The sequence below is a fragment of the Emys orbicularis genome, chromosome 6, assembly GCF_028017835.1.
Source record: "Emys orbicularis isolate rEmyOrb1 chromosome 6, rEmyOrb1.hap1, whole genome shotgun sequence".
In the NCBI taxonomy this organism is placed as follows: Eukaryota; Metazoa; Chordata; order Testudines; family Emydidae; genus Emys; species Emys orbicularis.
The window spans coordinates 125,592,585-125,611,412 of record NC_088688.1 but is presented as its reverse complement, the minus strand read 5'-3'; the positions used below and the strand labels follow the sequence as shown (position 1 = coordinate 125,611,412).

At 48.0% G+C, this 18,828-nt stretch overlaps 1 protein-coding gene across 1 annotated transcript in view; it reads left to right on the top strand.

Moving 5' to 3' along the window:
• Positions 1 to 15,600: 15,600 nt before the first annotated feature.
• The window catches only part of MELK (maternal embryonic leucine zipper kinase), a 37,061-nt gene continuing 33,833 nt past the window's right edge, over positions 15,601 to 18,828 (top strand). The window contains exons 1-4 of the mRNA XM_065406547.1: positions 15,601 to 15,664; positions 15,971 to 16,056; positions 16,548 to 16,664; positions 17,936 to 18,079. Coding sequence (XP_065262619.1) covers positions 15,601 to 15,664; positions 15,971 to 16,056; positions 16,548 to 16,664; positions 17,936 to 18,079 — 411 coding nt within the window. The remainder of the gene's footprint in view (positions 15,665 to 15,970; positions 16,057 to 16,547; positions 16,665 to 17,935; positions 18,080 to 18,828) is intronic.

The window sequence follows — 18,828 nt, the reverse complement described above, 5'->3', positions numbered from 1 at the left end:
CTGCACTCCCAACTCCTTCATCCATACTCCCAGAGCCCTGTAGTCACTTCTGATCTGCTGAGGGTCATACCTCACAGTATCATTAGTGCCCACATGGATGAGTAGCATGGAGTAGTAGTCAGAGGGCCAGATGATCATGTGTGCTTGCATTTACCAGAGTACTATCATTAAAAACTCCATACTTTCCATCTGGTGATCTGTTCTCCCTGAAATGCCTGGATTTACCAAGGACACACGTTTGGGATGGAAAAACAGTGACTTTATTCTAAGAAATAGTACTTCATTCATGCTAAATATTAGTGCTCTTTCATCTCCTTAGCCTAGTGGAAAGGAGATTTGCTTTGATGAAGGAAACACCATGTGTCACCGCAATGAAAAGAAAAACAGGAATGGTGTATGCTGAATGTAAGCCACTAGATTGTAAATTGTTTGGGGCAGGGGTTATCATAGAATCATAGAAGATTAGGTTTGGAAGAGACCTCAGGAGGTCATCTAGTCCAACCCCCTGCTCAAAGCTGGACCAACACCAACTAAATCATCCCAGCCAGGGCTTTGTCAAGTCGGGCCTTAAAAACCTCTACGGATGGAGATTCCACCACCTCCCTAGGGAACCCATTCCAGTGCTTCACCACCCTCCTAGCGAAATAGTGTTTCCTAATATCCAACCTAGACCTCCCCCACTGCAACTTGAGACCATTGCTCCTTGTTCTGTCATCTGCCACCACTGAGAACAGCCAAGCTCCATCCTCTTTGGAACCCCCCTTCAGGTAGGTTCTATCTGCTGTTATCAAATCCCCTCTCACTCTTTTTTTCTGCAGACTAAATAAGCCCAGTTCCCTCAGCCTCTCCTCAAAAGTCATGTGCCCCAGCCCCCTGATCATTTTTGTTGCCCTCTGCTGGACTCTCTCCAATTTGTCCACATCCTTTCTGTAGTGGGGGGCCCAAAACTGGACGCAATACTCCAGATGTGGCTTTACCAGTGGCGAATAGAGGGGAATAATCACTTCCCTCGATCTGCTGGCAATGCTCCTACTAATACAGCCCAATATGCCGTTAGCCTTCTTGGCAACAAGGGCACACTGCTGACTCATATTCAGCTTCTCATCCATTGTAATCCCCAGGTCCTTTTTGGCAGAACTGCTACTTAGCCAGTTGGTCCCCAGCCTGTAGCAGTGCATGGGATTCTTCCGTCCTAAGCGCAGGACTCTGCACTTGTCCTTGTTGAACCTCATCAGATTTCTTTTAGCCCAATCCTCCAATTTGTCTAGGTCACTCTGGACCCTATCCGTACCCTCCAGCGTATCTACCTCTCCCCCCAGCTTAGTGTCATCTGCAAACTTGCTGAGGGTGCAATCCATCCCATCATCCAGATCATTAATAAAGATGTTGAACAAAACCGGCCCCAGGACCGACCCCTGGGGCACTCTGCTTGATACCGGCTGCCAACTAGACATCGAGCTGTTGATCACTACCCGTTGAGCCTGACAATCTAGCCAGCTTTCTATTCACCTTATGTGTGTGTATACTGATTAACACAACAAAACTAGCGCCTCTAGACACTACAGCAATAATAATAAATAATAATAAAAGTATCCAGAGCTTTAAAAAAATAACTTATTCCGCTATTAAGGAAGCAGAGCTCCCAGGAGAAGCAGTTTGTAGATGTGGTCATGCTATCACAGATATTATTTGTGCAACCATGCACAAAGCACCAATTGCATGGTCCGCCACTGTTTGACATATTTCTTTCCCTGGCGCTGACACCAACCAACCACACACATCAGGTGCATGAACTGTTGTTGGAGGAAGTACAAGAAAAGAGGCGAGGCTCACAGGGTGTTTTCCAAGACATCTCTAAATCTGAACACCAATTTTTTTCTTGCCATCACAAGTGGAATTTTCACACCCTAACAGGATTCTTACACGCAAGTTGTTTGAATTGTATCAAGTAACTCACGGTGGAGCCTTATAGGCCCAGCTGCCTACTACCAAAAGAGCACTAAGCAATTTTAGATACTCCAAAACTTGGGCTCTCCTTAGGCCACCGCCATGGAACCAACTCATCTTCTGAAACGACAACTGAATTGTAACCACTGTGGTACAAGTTTGCAGCCACTGGGACAGATTCTGGCCTCTTTAGCCCGTTGTGGCAGAATAAACGGTCCAGAGCAGCCTCCGGAGACTTCCCCCAGTGCTGGGATGGCAGAGAGATGATATGGGCAGCCCCACACCACCCTCCTGTTCTGCAAAGCCGGAGGGGACGGTGGCCAAAATGCAAAGCGCTCCACTTATTCCAGGCTGCAGAACAGCCCATCAGCAGATGGAGAAGGCTGCTATAAGCTAGAGCAGCCCAGAATTAGGGGACTGTGCCATCCCCCAAAGCAGCCCAGAATTCAGGAGGCACAAATATGGTGCATAGCTCTTTGCCCCTCTCAGGCTTTCCTGTCAGGAGGCTCAGCACAGGATCTGGCCCAGTGGGGCCATTAGAATTCACACATTCTGCTCAAGCAGGGAAAGGCCTGGTTATTGCATTGTGACTAGCTATCGGGCCAGAGTATGGCGTTTGGCCACTGGCCCCAGGAGGGGGCAAGGCAGAGCTGTGCTGCCCTGTGGGGAACTTGGGGAGGAATTGGGCATCAAGGAGTGGCCCGGTGTGCATGAGGAATGCCCAGGCTGCACTGTCTCTGAAGGGGGGCTGCCTGCTCCCCTGGTGCAGAGGCTAGTGCAGAACTGGGGGAGACCATGGCCCCACCTTTGTCCTGCTTCCTTTGGGGTTCCAGGCACAGAGGGAAAAATATCTAGGCTCCCCTGTGCAAGGGCAAGAAAGCACCGTGTGAGAGCCTGAGACAATCCAACTTGTGGTGGGGTATGGAAGGAGCAGTAAGTGATGATAGAAAGCATCTCTTTCTCAGGTCTGTAAAATAAACCTTTGCCAATGGTACGCACATTGCCCAGGACTAGGTTTTCCAGTACACAGATAAAGCACATGCATCAAGGCTAGAATGGTGATGTTGATCTCTCCCCTTTGAGGGCGTGTGCCCACCATTCGGTACCTGCGTTCGCAATCTGGGGGTCATATTAGATCTCCCACTGCTGCTGGCACATAGCAGCAGCATCCAGGAGTGCTTTTGATCATTTGTGGCTGGCCAAGAGATTGCAACCATTTCTTTCACATGTGGGGACCTCACAACCACGATCCAGATATATGTCACCTTGAGAGTGGACTACTGCAGTGCTCTATATGTGGGGCTACACCTTAGGTCAGAAGCTGAAGGCAGCAGCCTGTCTACCAAGCACATGCAGCACATGTCTATGCTCTATGTTCTGCACTGGCTGCCTTTCCATTTCTGGATTGAATGTAAGGTGCTGGTTTTGATCTATAAACCTCTACAAGGGACGGGGCCTTGAGAAGCCACCTCTCTCTGCCTGCCATACTGCCACAGCTGTAGTCAGCAGAGGCGCTTGAGTTGGATGCCCCTCGATTAAGAAAGTGGCCTGGCGGTAGAGCGTTTTCTGTGACAGGCTCTCGGCTGTGGGGCCGGCTTTCAGGACACAGCCCAAATCTATTGACCATCAGGGTATGCTGCAAGATGTGGACGGCCTCGTCTGGGCGAGAGAGGCCAGCATGTTGGAGAGCGGGGAGTTGGGTGTTCTGAGGGCGATCTGGTTTCGGTTTCGTGCTCAATGTGAAGATGATGCACACGCTCTAGCTGGTACAGAGTACAGCTTCCTTGGCTGCTGGGAGCACATGAGGCCTCTGCTCAAATCCCTCCACTTGCTCTCAGTCAGTTCAATGCCTTGGTCCTAATTTTCAAAGCAATTAATGGATCAAGGCCCAGCTACATCAAAGACCAAAATTCAGTCTCTGAAACAACAACGCTGCACTTGTCTGGGACAATGCAGGTCACAAAGCCCCCTCCCCCCTCCCCCCCCCGGAGGAGGCACCTGGGAACTGGGGACAAAGCATTTTCTGTCAAGGATCTGGCTATGGAACAGGAGAATCCTGAGTCTAACCACCTTTCAGAGACTTTGCAAGGCCTTCCTCTTTTTTCTAACATAAGTGATGCTCAAAATTCAAGGCCCCACCCTCCTGCAATCCCCACAAACCTACTGTTAGCAGTTTTGACCCCAAAAAGGGTGAAGTGCCAGAGACTCCAGGACATCTACTAGGGATTTTACTTTTGCTATTGAATTTACATGGAAGGTACAGGTTTAAACTAGAGTAAATGGTGGATTCTCTGTAACTTGAAGTATTTAAACCATGATTTGAGGAGTTCAATAACCCAGCCAGAGGTCAGGGGTCTGTTACAGGCAGGGCCGGCTCCAGGCACCAGCTTGTCAAGCAGGTGCTTGGGGCGGCCGCTCCAGAAAGGGGCGGCATATCCAGGTATTTGGCGGCAATTTGGCGGACGGTCCCTCCCTCACGCTCGGAGTGAAGGACCTCCCGCCGAATTGCCGCCGCAGATCGCGATCGCAGCTTTTTTTTTTTTTTTTTTTTTGTCTGCTTGGGGTGGCCAAAACCCTGGAGCCGGCCCTGGTTACAGGCGTGGGTGGGTGAGGTTCTGTGGCCTGCACTGTGCAGCAGGTCAGATTAGATGATCATGATGGTCTCTTCTGACCTTAAAGTCTATGACTCTATGAGTACTGTATATGATAGACATTACTTATTAGCAGGGGCAGCTCTATGTATTTTGCCGCCCCAAGCACAGCAGTCAGGCGGCTTTCGGTGGCATGCCTGCGGGAGGTCCGCCGGTCCCGCGCCTTCGGCGTACCCACCGCCGAATTGCCGCCCAAACCACTGGACAGATGGACCTCCCGCAGGCATGCCACCGAAAGCCGCCTGACTGCCGCCCTCACAGCAACCGGCAGGCCGCCCCTGGTGGTGCGCTGGTGCCTGGAGCCGCCCCTGCTTATTAGAGCAGTACATACTGTAATGAGTAATCACTTTGTAATGTTCCCTAGTATGCTTTAACGTAGTAGTTTTTCAAACAGCACAGTGTTGCAGCGCACTAGGGAACCTTTAGGGGGCAACATCAGGGTCTACATGGATCAATTAATGCACAACACGTAGTCTACATTACTGCTCTCTGTAGACAAGCCCTTAGATACAAGTAACTATTTCTGGTGTTTTTTGGATAAACATTGATTTCATAGTGTTTGTGTCAGGGTATTTTAAGTGTTTATTGGGGGTAAAACTGAAAATGAGAAGCCCTATAATGTCCTGTATGTATGCAGAGCAAGGAAGGAGTGGCAGATGGTGCCAGACAGTGGCTCTGCTACCACTCCATGGTGAAGGGAGAAAGATTTCTTCCCCTTAGCCCGTGCCAGACCCCCAGCTACCATGCCTAAGGACCTGAGCCTGGCACACGGGAAGATTTAGCCACTCGTGTGCAGTTTCACAACAGCCAATGCTGCACTTGGCACATTCCAATGCACTGAAATGATCTGGGGCTCTCACTATGAAGATATTCACTACCTGCACATTTATTATCATCCGGCTCTCCTGATAACAGAAATACAGACTGTATAAATACACTGACTGGACAAAAAAGGAAACCGGGGCTGGATTGTGAATATAGCTTCAAAGTCTAATCTGGGAGGCCATGAAACACAAACTTCAGGAAGCTAAAAAGCAATGATATCTTACCTATATGGCCACATTATTATGCACACGTTTCCCCAGGGAAGGTGAAAAATCAAGATTAGTTTTGAAATAGTGGTGGTAAAAACCACTGCATGAAGGGTCACTCTTCCTCTCACATTTTCTTTGCTTGTTAGGGCTTCCTCCAGTCACCTGCAGGGGTCAGATTCCCTCCACCCCCGATGTATTCTGTGTGGTGGGTTTGGTTTTGGGTTTTTTTTTGGTCTTCTTCCTCTGACGCATCAGAGATGTCCACAGCTGGAGATGGGACGTTGGACGGGCCAGAACTCCCAGGTGGTACTGAGCATTCTCTCTCTTGGCTGACTGGTTCTTGCTCACATGCTCAGCGTCTAACTGACCACCTTATGTGGGCTTGGGAAGGAATGGCAGTGACCTCTGGGGATTGTTTGTTTTTTTGCCTTCCTCTGCAGTATGGGGTGCAGGTCACACGCCAAGATCAACTGGGTGTACCTCACTTTAATCAGTTCCTTACCATTACAGGGGCCTGGGGAATTGGTGCACTTTCCTCCCTCCTATTCTCTGCCTGTGGCACACAACAGCGTAACCTCCCCAGGGTTGTAATACTTTGGTCTACATTATTGTGCAGGTGCTGGGTGGTGTTGGTGGCCTGTGATACACAGGAGGTCAGACTCGATGATCGGGTGGGCCCTTCTGGCCTTAACCTCTATGACTCTATTGTCTCATCCTTTCCGGTCTTTTCCATATCCTCACTGATACAACCCTTTACCTACACATCAAAAAGAAAAAGAAGGAATCTACCTTCATTTGACGTTTGCAGAAGGATGATCACATTTTAAAGCATCAAATGGAAGATGTTTCAGAGTAGCAGCATTATTTTATTTAAGTATAAGTTGACTTGGAGGGATTCGATTCTTATCAATAAATGTTGGTAAACATCAATTTCAACTTACACACAAACCAGCAAAAATATTTCTATCAATACTTATCAAAATTTACCAGTAGGCAAAGTAAGAAAAATGCTTCTTGCGGATGTATTAGAGTTTGATGTAGGGCTATTTACTTTACTTTGACAATTTGTGTTTTAATGGTTATAAAACTTTAACTTTTTGAATCTGAACATCTATTGTCATTAAACAATTATTGTCTGATGCTCCCATAATTCCGTGCAACTATGAATATTTAAATCGATAATCTTATATAATGCTTAAATATAAACACTGATAATTATTCATCAAAATTATTATTAAAAAATCGATTTTTGGTAAGCCTAAGTACAAGGAAGGAATTGTGAGGATAGGAATGGGGAAAGCTATTTTGGCAGGTAAGGATCCATGCAAAAAGGAAAATTTAGTTTTCATTTCTCACTTTAACACATTCGCATCTTTTTTTACAAATATCAAATTAAGTTAATTCCTCATTTCACATATTTTAGACAGGGGCCATCAACTAGCGGCCAGCGGTTTGAATAACCGTGCAGCTGCTCTGAGAGGTTGAAAAATTTCTGGTTTCCTTTAAAACACCAATTTGAAACTGGCTTATTCTCAAAAATCACATTTTAAAGCGAAAACTAGAACCTCTTATTCAGCTGGATCATTGTGAAACCTAACAAGTAACATTGGATCCAATTCACCACTTTTAATATCTTTCCTACCAATGAAAGTGCTGCCCAGCACTGACCTAGTCATGTACACAATATAGTTTTTAAATAACTAGCCTGACTCTGCGACCCTTATTCCCATAAGTATGTGATTGCTGCAACTGATTTCACAGGGACGATTTATAGTGTGGGTAAGGATTACTCACGTGAGTAAGGATTGCAGAACCAGGCCCAATATCTGTTATTTATGGTAAATAAACGACACAGCAATCAGACTGCATTAGGGGCTCTCCAGCTTTGCCATCATCTTCTTAGCACAAGGAAGCCTTTTTTTCCTTTTAAATCTATCTAATATTTTGTAAACTATGTAGTCTAGACATATTTAGGAGGTGACTTTAATGAGAATCAAAGGCAGCACTCAGCACAACCAACAGCCAAAAGGACACACACTGTCGCATCAGTCACACATGGCAATTTTGTTTCTTTTTAACTTTATAAACAACACAGATGGAACCTTCAAAACAAAACAAAACAAAACTAGGGATTCACAGTGTTGCCACCCTCATAATTTTATCACAAGCCTTGTTTTAATTTAAGCCTCAGCTCCTGGAGTCCAGTGATTGCAGGAGTCTCTCAGCTTTCTTTCTTTCTTTCCAGGACATTTCTAACCCTTATGAATGTTGGGAAACGCTAGAAAATGCAACCCTCCAAGCCTCCAAAACCAGACGGCAAATTAAGAAACCCCAACCTCTCTTACTTTTAAAACTCCTGTGTGTTTCAAGGCCTGATTCGCAATAGTTGAACAATCCGGACTGGCAACACTGAGGGGGAAGAAATACTTCTCTTAGAATCTTAGGATATTATTCTATATGGGGGAAGATCACCTCTATGTACAGAACCACTGTTCAAGCCCTACTCTGTGGGATCAAATGAGGTTATTTTTCTTTAATGTAGAGAAGGGCCTTTAATATTTGTGCCTTATCTATGTGATCATTCGGTCCATCTCCCTGCCAGGAGAGGACTGTTACCTGGAGGACATTTTAGAGTGTTTTTTCCAGTCTAGCTTTAGAAGTCCCGAAGGACAAACTTTCCACTTCTTTCCTTGGTAGATTATGCCACAGCCTAATATGTGTCACCATCAAGATTTCCTTGATATTCAGTCTAATAATAGCTGGTGCTTACATAGCACTCTTTATAGGAGGTCAGCATCTTTCTGCCCATTTTACAGATGAGGAAACTGAGGCACACAGAGGGGACATGACTTGCCCAAGTCATAGAGCCTGGCAATGGCTAAGCTGAGGAATGAATCTTGGTCTTCTGAGTCCCAGGTGGATGCTCTATCCACGTAGGGCAAGTCTACACTTAGTTGGGGTTGGTCCTGCTTTGAGCAGGGGGTTGGACTAGATGACCTCCTGAGGTCTTTTCCAACCCTAATCTTCTATGATACACTACCACGCTACATTGGCACAGCCAGGGCCATCCTTAGAGGGGTGCGGGGCCATACCTCCATCCCAGGCCATGCCCCCACTCTACCCCTTCCCCCAAGCCCCCGCCCTGCCTCTTCTGACCCCTCCCCACCCCCATTCCATCCTAAGTCCCTGCCTCCACCCCGCCTCTTTCCAGCTTCCGCCCCCTCCCCCGAGCGACACCGGGAGCCGGTGGGGTGGAGCGGAGCGGGGCGGGCTGAGGCTGGGTCACTCGCTGCTGCTGATGCCAGGTCCCCCGCTAACCCCTCAGGCTGCCCTGGACCCCGCGTCTCCCTGAAGCGCGGGGTCCCCCAAAGCACGGGGCCTGGGGTGGTTGCCCTGGTCTGTCCTATGGACAGGATGGCTCTGGGCGCAGTTGCACCGAAGTAGTTGCGCCATTGTAGCGCGTCTTCACCAGAGCCCTCTCCTGTCGGCACAATTACTCCACCTCCGCGAGAGGCGAAAGCTACGTCAGTTGGAGAGCGTCTCCTGCCGATATCGCGCGGTGTGGACGCCACTTTAAGTGGATGTAACTTACGTCACTTGGGGGTGTGTGTGTTGTTTTCACACCCCGAGCACTGTAAGTTACATCGACTTAAGTGGTAGTGGAGACCAGCCCTAAGACACACTGCCTCCCATTCTTAAGTTCTTCCCATTGCTCCTAATTATACCCCTGAATACCACAGTAAATACCTGCTCTCTATCCTTGATGTTTACACCCATCATACACCTGTAGACTGCTATTTTGTTTCCCTCACCCATATCGGTAGCTTTTGGCTAGCCAAGCTGCACTGATTTCTCTCTCCTAATCTTTCCTCTTAAATCAACCTCTCCAGCCCTTGATCTTTTTGTTGCTCTTCTTTGAATTCCCTTCAACTTGTTGGTATCCTTCCGGTCTCATGGTGCTCAAAATGAACACAATATTCTAGATGCGATCTCACCAGAGCCCTGTAGGGAGAAGGAATTGCCTCCCTATACTGTGGCTTGATTCTCATCTTCTGCCTATGCAGCTCAAAACTGCATTGACCTTTTTGGCAGCCATATTGCTTTGTGAACTCATGTCTAATTTCTTGTTCACTAGGGCTGAGGTCTTCAAAGCCACCTAAGGGACCTGGCTACCCAGTACCCACTGAAATTACTGGGCATCCAAATCTCCCATGTGGTTTTAAAAATTTCAGCCTGTCTCTTTCAGCATCACTGCTTCACAAGTCTCTCCACTGTGCCGCCATTGCGGTCAAGGTGTTCTAGATTATTTTTCCCTGACTGTGTTAGTTTGTTTTTTCCCAAGTGCAATTTCATGTTGTCATTTTTTACCCTATTTCTAAACAGCAACCATTGTATTATTTTCCTATCCTAATGAGCGTTGGCAACTCCTTCCAATTTAACAGGATCTGCATATGTTATTAGTAATACGCTGCATATTCCCTCTCTCAGGTCATCAGTAAATTTATTGAATAAGATATAGCCTAACATCACTCCTTGCAGGACCTGCCGGACACTTCCCACCAATTCAATACATCTCTGTCTACCATTCCCCTTTGTTGGCAGTCTTTTAGCTTTCAATCCATATGAAAGTATTTGTAGCATGCCAGTTTGGATTATTTTTTCAAGTGAGATTTTGTGAGACACGGGATCAAATGGTTTACTAAACATCAAATACATGACATTTACTGCATTCTTGTGCACTAATTTTGTAATTGTTCCTAAAACATTCTAATATAAAAAGAAACCAATCAAATGTGTCTAACATGGCCCAGTCTCCATAAACCTAAGCTACCTATTCATTATGGAATCATTACATTCTGTTCATAACTAAAACTGCATTAATAGCAACGGTAGTCTTCCTAATTAACAACATTTGGATTCTGTTTCTATGCTCAAACCTACTATAATTAACTGCTGCACAACAATTTAGGAACAATGTCAATGTTTTAGGTGAAATATTTACTATAGGCTGTGCAAACTAAATATTTGCATGCATCCTATAAAAAGTCTCCTCTTTTGAATGCCAAAATGGCAACAGTCAGTATCAGGTGATGTTCTCAATGGCAGAAGTGCCTATAGTATTTGTGTATAGATTACAGTTACTAGAACTCTCCTTGTTAAATCTCTGGAGTACAGCGGGAACATAAACATGAATCTAGAAAGAGATAGGAAGAATGAGAAAGAATTATCAAATGAACAGGCAGCCTACAAAAATACAAGCTAATCAATTTCAGGAAAAATAATCCAGAGCACAGACATACCATGTAATGAGAAGGAGACAGCTGACAAGCAATAACACAGAGAAAGATCTAGCTTGGATAGTGGATAGCACATTAGGTGAGGGGCCAGATTCACATCTGGTATAAATCCACATTACACCAGCTGTGGATCTCGCCCCTGAGCTTGCCATGGGATACAGCGTTAAAGAAAAGCACTTGCTCTACTGGGCAAAGGCATCAGCTCACAGAATCAAAGCAGTTTGTTTTTAATATCCCATGTGATGGAACTTCCCCATTCTCTTTGGGAAACTGCTGACAGGAAGGTGCCTTTTTTTTCAAGGAAAAAACGAAGAATTAAAATGAGTATCAACCCTTTCTTCCTTTTTGCATTGAGGAGCAATGGTGGAGAAGCCGTGGAAGGGTGTAGTGACAGCTGTGGGTGGCTCTTAGGCAGGAGCCAGGGCCGCGGGGTTGTGCTAGGGAAGGCAGCACTGTGCTAGGCCGGCTCAGTGTGGGGCTGTGCCGGGGGTGACATGGCTGAGCCAGCACATAGCCCAGCCCCATGTCTGGACTTCGAGTTGCCAGGTGTCCAGTTTTGGACCGAAACGCCCAGTCGAAAAGGGGTGTAGCGGGGCTAAGACAGGCTCTCTGCCTGCCCTGGCTCCGCACGGCTCCAGGAAGCAGCTGGCATGTCCCCCCCCCCCCCCGGCTCCTATGAGTAGGGGCAGCTGGGGGTTCTGCACACTGCCCCCACCCCAAGCATCAGCTCAGCAGCTCCCATTGGCCAGGAACTGCAGCCAATGAGAGCTGCAGGGGCGGCACCTCCGGATGGGGCAGCGCACAGCACTGCCCGGCTGCCCCTGTACCTAGGAGCCAGAGGTAAGCGCCGCCCGAAGCCTGAACCCCAACCCCTGGCCCCAGCCCTGATCCCCCTCCGAACCCCTCAGTTCCAGCCCAGAGCACCCTCCTGCACCCCAAACCTCTCATCCCTAGCCCCACCCCAGAGCCTACACCCCCAGCCATAGCCCTCACCCTCCCTGCGCGCCCCAACCCTGATTCCCCTCCTGCCCTCCTAACCCCTCGGTCCCAGCCTGGAGCCCCCTCCTACACACCAAACCCCTCATCCCCAGCCCCAGCCCAGAGTCTGCACCCCCAGCCGGAGCCCTCCCCTGCACCACATCCCCCTGCCCCAATCCAGAGTCCCCACCTGCACCCTGAATCCCTCAATTCTGGCCTCATCCTGGAACTCGCCCCTGAGCCCAGAGCCTGTACCCCCTCCTTCACCCCAACCCCCTGCCTGAGCCCGGAGCCCCCTCCCATACTCTGAACCTCTTGGCTCCACTCCCCAACACGGAGCCCCCTCCTGCACCTCAAACCCTTCTCCCTGGCCCCACCCCACAGCCCTCATCCCCAGGGCCAGCTTTAGGCCAATTCGTCCGATTCCCAGGAATCGGGCCCCGCGCCTGGGCCCCGCACCTTAGGCGCCTTTTAAATTTTTTTTCTTTACTCACCCGGCGGCGGTCCGCTCCGGGGTCTTTGGCGGCATTTCGGCGGTGGGGGGGGGGGGTCCTTCGGTGCCGCGGAATACCTGGAGCGGACCCCCCGCCACCGAAGTGCTGCTGAAGCCCTGGACCACCGCCATGTATTCGAATCGGGCCCCGCAGTTAATAAAGCCGGCCCTGCTCACCCCCCTCCACCCCAAACCCCTGCCCCAGCCAGAGCCCCCTCCTACACCCTGAACTCCAGCCCCCTCCCATACTCCAAACCCCTTGGCTCCACCCCCCAGCCCGGAGCCCCCTCCTGCGCCCCAAACCCCTCATCCCCAGCCCCACCCCAGAGCCTACACCCCCAGCCCAGAGCCCTCACCCCCTCCCACACCCCACCCCAGAGCCCCCTCCTGCACCCTGAACCCCTCATTTCTGGCCCCACCCTGGAGCCCGCCCCACCTGTTGGAGCCTGCACCCCCTCCCGCATCCCAACCCCCTGAGCCAGCCCAGTGAAAATGAGGGAGTGAGTGAGGGTGGGGAGAGCGAGCGACAGAGGGAGGGGGGATGGAGTGAGTGGGGCGGGGCCTCAGAGAAGGGGCAGGGCCTCCGAGGAGGGGAAGGGAAGGGGGCGGAGCTAAGGTGTTCGGTTTTGTGCAAGTAGAAATTTGGCAACCCTAGTCCTCCCTGTGACTTCCCTGGGTGGGCCCCTGGGATGGGGGGAAGCCAATAACTGCCCTGCAGAGCCGGCCCCGGTCATTGGGCCCTGCCACACGCTCAGGACACGCGCGTCTGAATCAACCACAGGGATGAGGCCGAGCAGGCCAGGGCCCGCGTAGCCCCTAAGGCAACGCTAGCCAGGACTCAGGAGGCGGGGTAAAAGCCACCCCCAACATGGCGCCCAGCTCAGCCCACACCGACACCTCTGACCCTCCTCCCATGACACTCCCTGACACATCCCGCCCCTTCCGCGACGCCGCTTCGATCTGATTGGTCGGCCGGCCGCCGCGGCCGGAAGAGGCTGGGTTGGCAGGGAAATTTAAACGTTGGAAGCGGTAGCAGCCGCGGTGGCTCGCGCTCGGTGTTTTCGACCCCGGAAGCGCCGCGTTGCTTAGAGACCGCTCCCGCCGGGCAGGTGAGCGATAGGCGGGGCTGGGGTTCTACGGGGGCGGAGCCCGAGGGACGAGCTGGGATCGGGGGCGTCAGTGCGGGGCCCCCAACCCCCTTCGCCCCCCGCTCCGCTGCCCCCCCATCGTCCTGCCCCGCTCCCTGGGCCCCTCCTATCGCTCCCCGCCCGGGCCCCTCCCATTAGCTGGCCCCGTGCCGGGGGTTCGCTGGAGTCTCCCTTCCTCCAGGCCCCTGGCTCTTGGGGGCCGCCCTGGGCTGGGGGCTGTGCCACTGCCACCCGCAAATGCTCAGAAATCCCCGGTCAGGTGCCTGACAGTGGTTTGGGCTCTGGTGGTGATCATTGGTGCCTGAGCCTATAGGGCTCCTCTCCAAAAGGCTTAAATGCAAGCTGAGGCTCCGGTCCTCACAGGACTCCCGGAGCTGGAGCTTGGAGAAAAGCCACCCACTAGCATGCGGGTTGGGATAAAAGCCTAAGAGTTGGCAACGCTGCAGAGAGGTTTTACCTGGAGTTAATTGATTGCCAGTGAATTCACAGCAGCAATAGATGTATGAAGGCTACTCTGGATGCTGCCTAAATGTTTATTCTGGAGCTTAGCCTATGGTAAAGCCCCAACCCTGTGTCCTGGAACGAATGTGAGTGGAGTGACCAGATGAACCTATGTAAATCTGATGGCTAACTTGAGCTACCTGGCAAGCCATTAACTCTGGGTAAAACGGGTAGTGTGGCTACGCTGATGGAACCAGCGTTGACCCTGACTAGCTCCTGTGTTGACACCTGTCTACATCAAGGGTGATATTGCAGTTGCCAACCTGATGTCAGCTATGGGTAAGGCTAAGATTTTTGTCATGGATATTTTTAGCAAAAGTGTCAGACAGGCCATGGGCTAAAAAGAAAAATTGACAGAATCTGTGACCTGTTTGACTTTTACTAAAAATATCTGGGACAAAATGGGCCTCTGCAGATCCTTATACTGCCTGAAGGGGGGCATCTGCGCAGGGGCTAGGAGCTGCCTGCAGCAGTGGTGGCTGCAGGGTACCCCTCCCCCTGAGGCAGCAGGGGTTCCCCTGTGGTGGCTGGGAGTGCTGGGCTGGGGGGACCCTGCAGCTCCCCACTGCTGAAGTCATGGTGGTCACTGGAAGTCATGGATTCTGTGACCAAATCGTAGCCTGAGCTTGGGTCTTGACCTGTTTCCTAGCCTAGACTAAGGCAAGGCCTGTGCCTCTAGGGCCAAGGTAAATTGAGGGTTTTGTGACCCAGGTATGTGTGCTCTTATGATCCTATTGTGATGGGCATAACTGTGGTGACTGGCCTGGCATAGCAACTGTTACAATATTCTTCACTCCAATCAGACTAGCCTGATAAGGAAGGGGAAGCTGGCACTGTTACAGAAATACTACTAGGTTTCAGAGTAGCAGCCGTGTTAGTCTGTATCCGCAAAAATAACAGGAGTACTTGTGGCACCTTTGTTAGTCTCTAAGGTGCCACAAGTACTCCTGTTATTTTTGAGAAATACTGCCGTTTGTTGTAAGCTATGCAATGCAGTTAGGAAACTGGAGTGCTGACCTGCATAGGGTTGAAAACTGAAGCTTTTCACTGGGCTACAGAGTAAGTGCAGAAAGTCTAATTTACAGTAATCAGTAAACACCAGCCAAACTTTCTTCTGAATAAATTAAAATGTTCAGTAGTATCAATTGCAGTCTTGATGGGGGAGGTCAAGTGGCAGTGCTGTTAATGAGATGAAAGGAAAGCCACCAATCGGAGCAGGTGAGCACTTTAGTTTGTAACTTGGTTAGATGGCAGAAGTAAAATTCATCTCTTGGGTACTGACATTTGATATGATAGTGTGGAAATAGACTCTAACTGCAAACTCACTAGAGTATAACTTCAGCATGTTCTAGGCATACAGAAACTGGCTATTGAAGCAGATTTTCAGGTAGATTGTGTGTTCAGTGAATGTTAAGTTTCAAGGTTACATTTTTTTACTATATTTTGTTAAGAAAATAGTGTTTAAGTAGAGATCTTAAAGCATAACTGATCATGTTCTCCTATGTCATTGCCAGGACTTCAGAAGTACCGCTAAACTTTGCCTATCTCAACATGGGTGTAGATGACTATGAGGAAATTCTCAAGTACTATGAATTATATGAAACAGTTGGGACAGGTACTTTTATCTTTTAAAGTAAAACAGTTAAAACTTATTCTTAATGTTTCAGCTTCACATCCAAATCAAAAGCAGATTGCTATGGTAGCAACTAGTCTAGAGATCAGATTTCCCATGCTAAATTTGCTGAATAAAATCTTGAGATTTTTTTTTTTTATCCAGAAGAAATCCTCTTTAGTACTTTTAGCTGTAAAAAGCTTTCTGTAAACTGTAAGACTTGCTCCTGTAGTGTGACTCTCTAAAAGGATTATTGAGGAGAAAATTAATTTTCATCTTGGATTCTTACTGCCTCACTTCTAAATTCAGGTGGCTTTGCAAAGGTGAAACGAGGTCGCCATCTCCTTACTGGTGAAAAAGTTGCAATCAAAATCATGGACAAATTGGCTTTGGGGGTAAGTCGAAGTCGCACGCTGCTTGAGATTCCATTTTGTAATGGGAGACGTCCTCCACTTTTTTACTCGTGAAACGTTGGTAATGTGTAGAATTGTTAGCCACTCTTCTGCTGGTTCTAGAAAGACACTTTAGAACTTACAAGGACTTTATTAACCTCCAAAAAACACTTATTTTTGGTGACACTGATCTTGATGGGACACTCCTTTCACAGTTTAAAATAATGTAAAGTTGCTCCAATTTAGGACCTAACAATTTCTTGACAACTTTTGCAGAGAAAAAGTCAAACTTTTCATTGTAACAATTGCATTAAACTTCTATGTCTCTGACCTGTGTACCAAATTCGGAACTCTTATAGTTATACCAAACCTTATACTGGGTTGACCTTAATTATATACACGTCAACATGTTGTCATTAGTTGCAGTAGGAGCACTGCACAGGATGTGGAAATAGCCATATTTAGCAACTGTATAACTGGCTTTCATCTCTTAGGGTGATTTACCTCGTGTTAAAACTGAAATTGATGCAATGAAGAACTTGAGTCACCAGCATATTTGCCGATTATACCATGTGATAGAGACATCCAAGAAGATATTCATGGTCTTGGAGGTTAGATTCACAGTGTTGATGCTTCTGGAATATCTAATGTTAATAATTCAATCTTTGTGTGGGATGGCTAAAAGCTCACCTTTGAGTCCCCAGCAATCCCTGGGTACAGATGACCAAATAGGGCAGACATTGTAAAAGAGACACCGGTTTAAAATAGGTTACTTTCAAAACTTGTCTTGTAGATTCTCTACAAAAGTCTCTCAATTTAAATCAATGTGTTTGGAAGGATTCAAATAGTCACTTGCCATGTGTACAGCCTGAAATTGCAGCTCTGGTCTAGAGCAAGAGAGCCATAAAGTGAAATAAGAACCTAGCTGGCAATCTAAGATGACAGCATCCCTCCAGTCTATCCAACATCCATACGCCTCCCCCTGTCCCCACAAGAAATGCAGCTGCATAATCCTAATCCATTCTGATTTAATCTTTCAACTGGCTCCCCTTTCTCCGTTGCTTCAGTTCAAACTTTGTCTTCACTTTCAAGGCCCTACTTAATGCGACCTCTGCATATATATCAGACCTCCTATTATTGCACCTCTCCTGCCATTGATGCCAAACTCACTGTCCTATCAGCTTCTCACAAGAGTTTCTATTTTCATATTGCCCCCAGGCAGATAAAGTGCTCTCTACTGTGGTTTGTTCAATCACTAATCCTTCCCTCATTCAAGTTGCTCCTAAAAATTCACTCCAGCAATGCTCACAATAAGTGAGTCAATATTCACTCCTACTTTATTCACTCATACGGGGGGCGGGATAGCTCAGTGGTTTGAGCATTGGCCTTGCTAAACCCAGGGTTGTGAGTTCAATCCTTGAGGGGGCCATTTAGGGAACTGGGGTAAAAACCTGTCTGGGGATTGGTCCTGCTTTGAGCAGGGGGTTGGACTAGATGACCTCCTGAGGTCCCTTCCAACCCTGACATTCTATGATTCTTTCACTTTTTAAAAATATGATCAAGAAGTACACATGCTTAGACCTAGTTATTGCATAACCAAATTCTGCCACCTTCCTACTGCATGTTATGCTGCTGTTGTCATTACCAAAAATCTGTTTACCCTTTCAGACAGGGATCAGGTCTTCCTCTTTGTATCGCACCTAGCACAATAATATCCTGCTCCTGATTGGGGGACCTTTGGGCACTACTGCATTAGAACTAAAATGACAGTGTACTATACAAGGCTGGCCAAGGTGTCTTCTTTACAATGCCTTACAAGTGTAAGGTTACTTGGTATTTGAGACAAAAAATTGTGGTCTACCGTTTTCCTGTCTCATTGCAGTATTGTCCTGGAGGAGAGCTGTTTGATTATATAATCTCCAAGGATCGCCTTTCAGAAGAGGAAGCTCGTATATTTTTCCGTCAGATTGTTTCAGCAATTGCTTATGTGCACAGTCAGGGGTATGCCCACAGGGATCTCAAACCAGTAAGTTTGACTTGTTTCTAAAAATCTGACTGCTGCTTTTAGTACTTATCCAGTATTCTTTCAAATGTGATGGAATCTTTTTTTTTTTTTTTTTTTTAGCTGCTAAACCTCTCCTCCAAAGTAAGCTACTGTATAAGGACTGAAGGTTTTGGTTTTTTAATTCTTCTTCCGTGCCTTTAGCTTCCTCTTTTCAAGGCATATTTTTTCCTAGCCCAGTTCTACTCTATGGCACGCCTATTTTGGCTGAGAGTTGTATATGGCTCCCTCTGGAGCCTGTAAATGCTGTTTCAGAAGGGGATCACCGAAGATCAACGTCAGGAGGGAGAAAGTTTTACTTACAATGAACAAGGGCACACTTAGTACTCAACTCCAGACTTCAAGCTAGCTCCAGTCAGTCTGTTCTTCCCTTTGCTCCATATTCCACTTCTAATAGCAAATCATACCTTTGCTGCCCCTCCATATCACTGTTTTCAACTGAAGCAGAACATGGCACTTGTGCTGCTGAGATCTCCTAATTGGTGACATTAAGAGGGTGTGGTGGGAAATATCCTGCTGTCCTCACCCTATGACTTATTAGGAAACCCACTTCTTCAACATGCACTCATTATAGGAACTTGTTTTGTATTTATGGACTGATTAGAACACTTTGAAGAGGGTGAAATCCCTAGGGGAGGAACTTCAGTACATGACAGCTTACTGGACAATGTATGAAATATTGGTCTCAAAAGATATCATCATCTGGGGAAGAG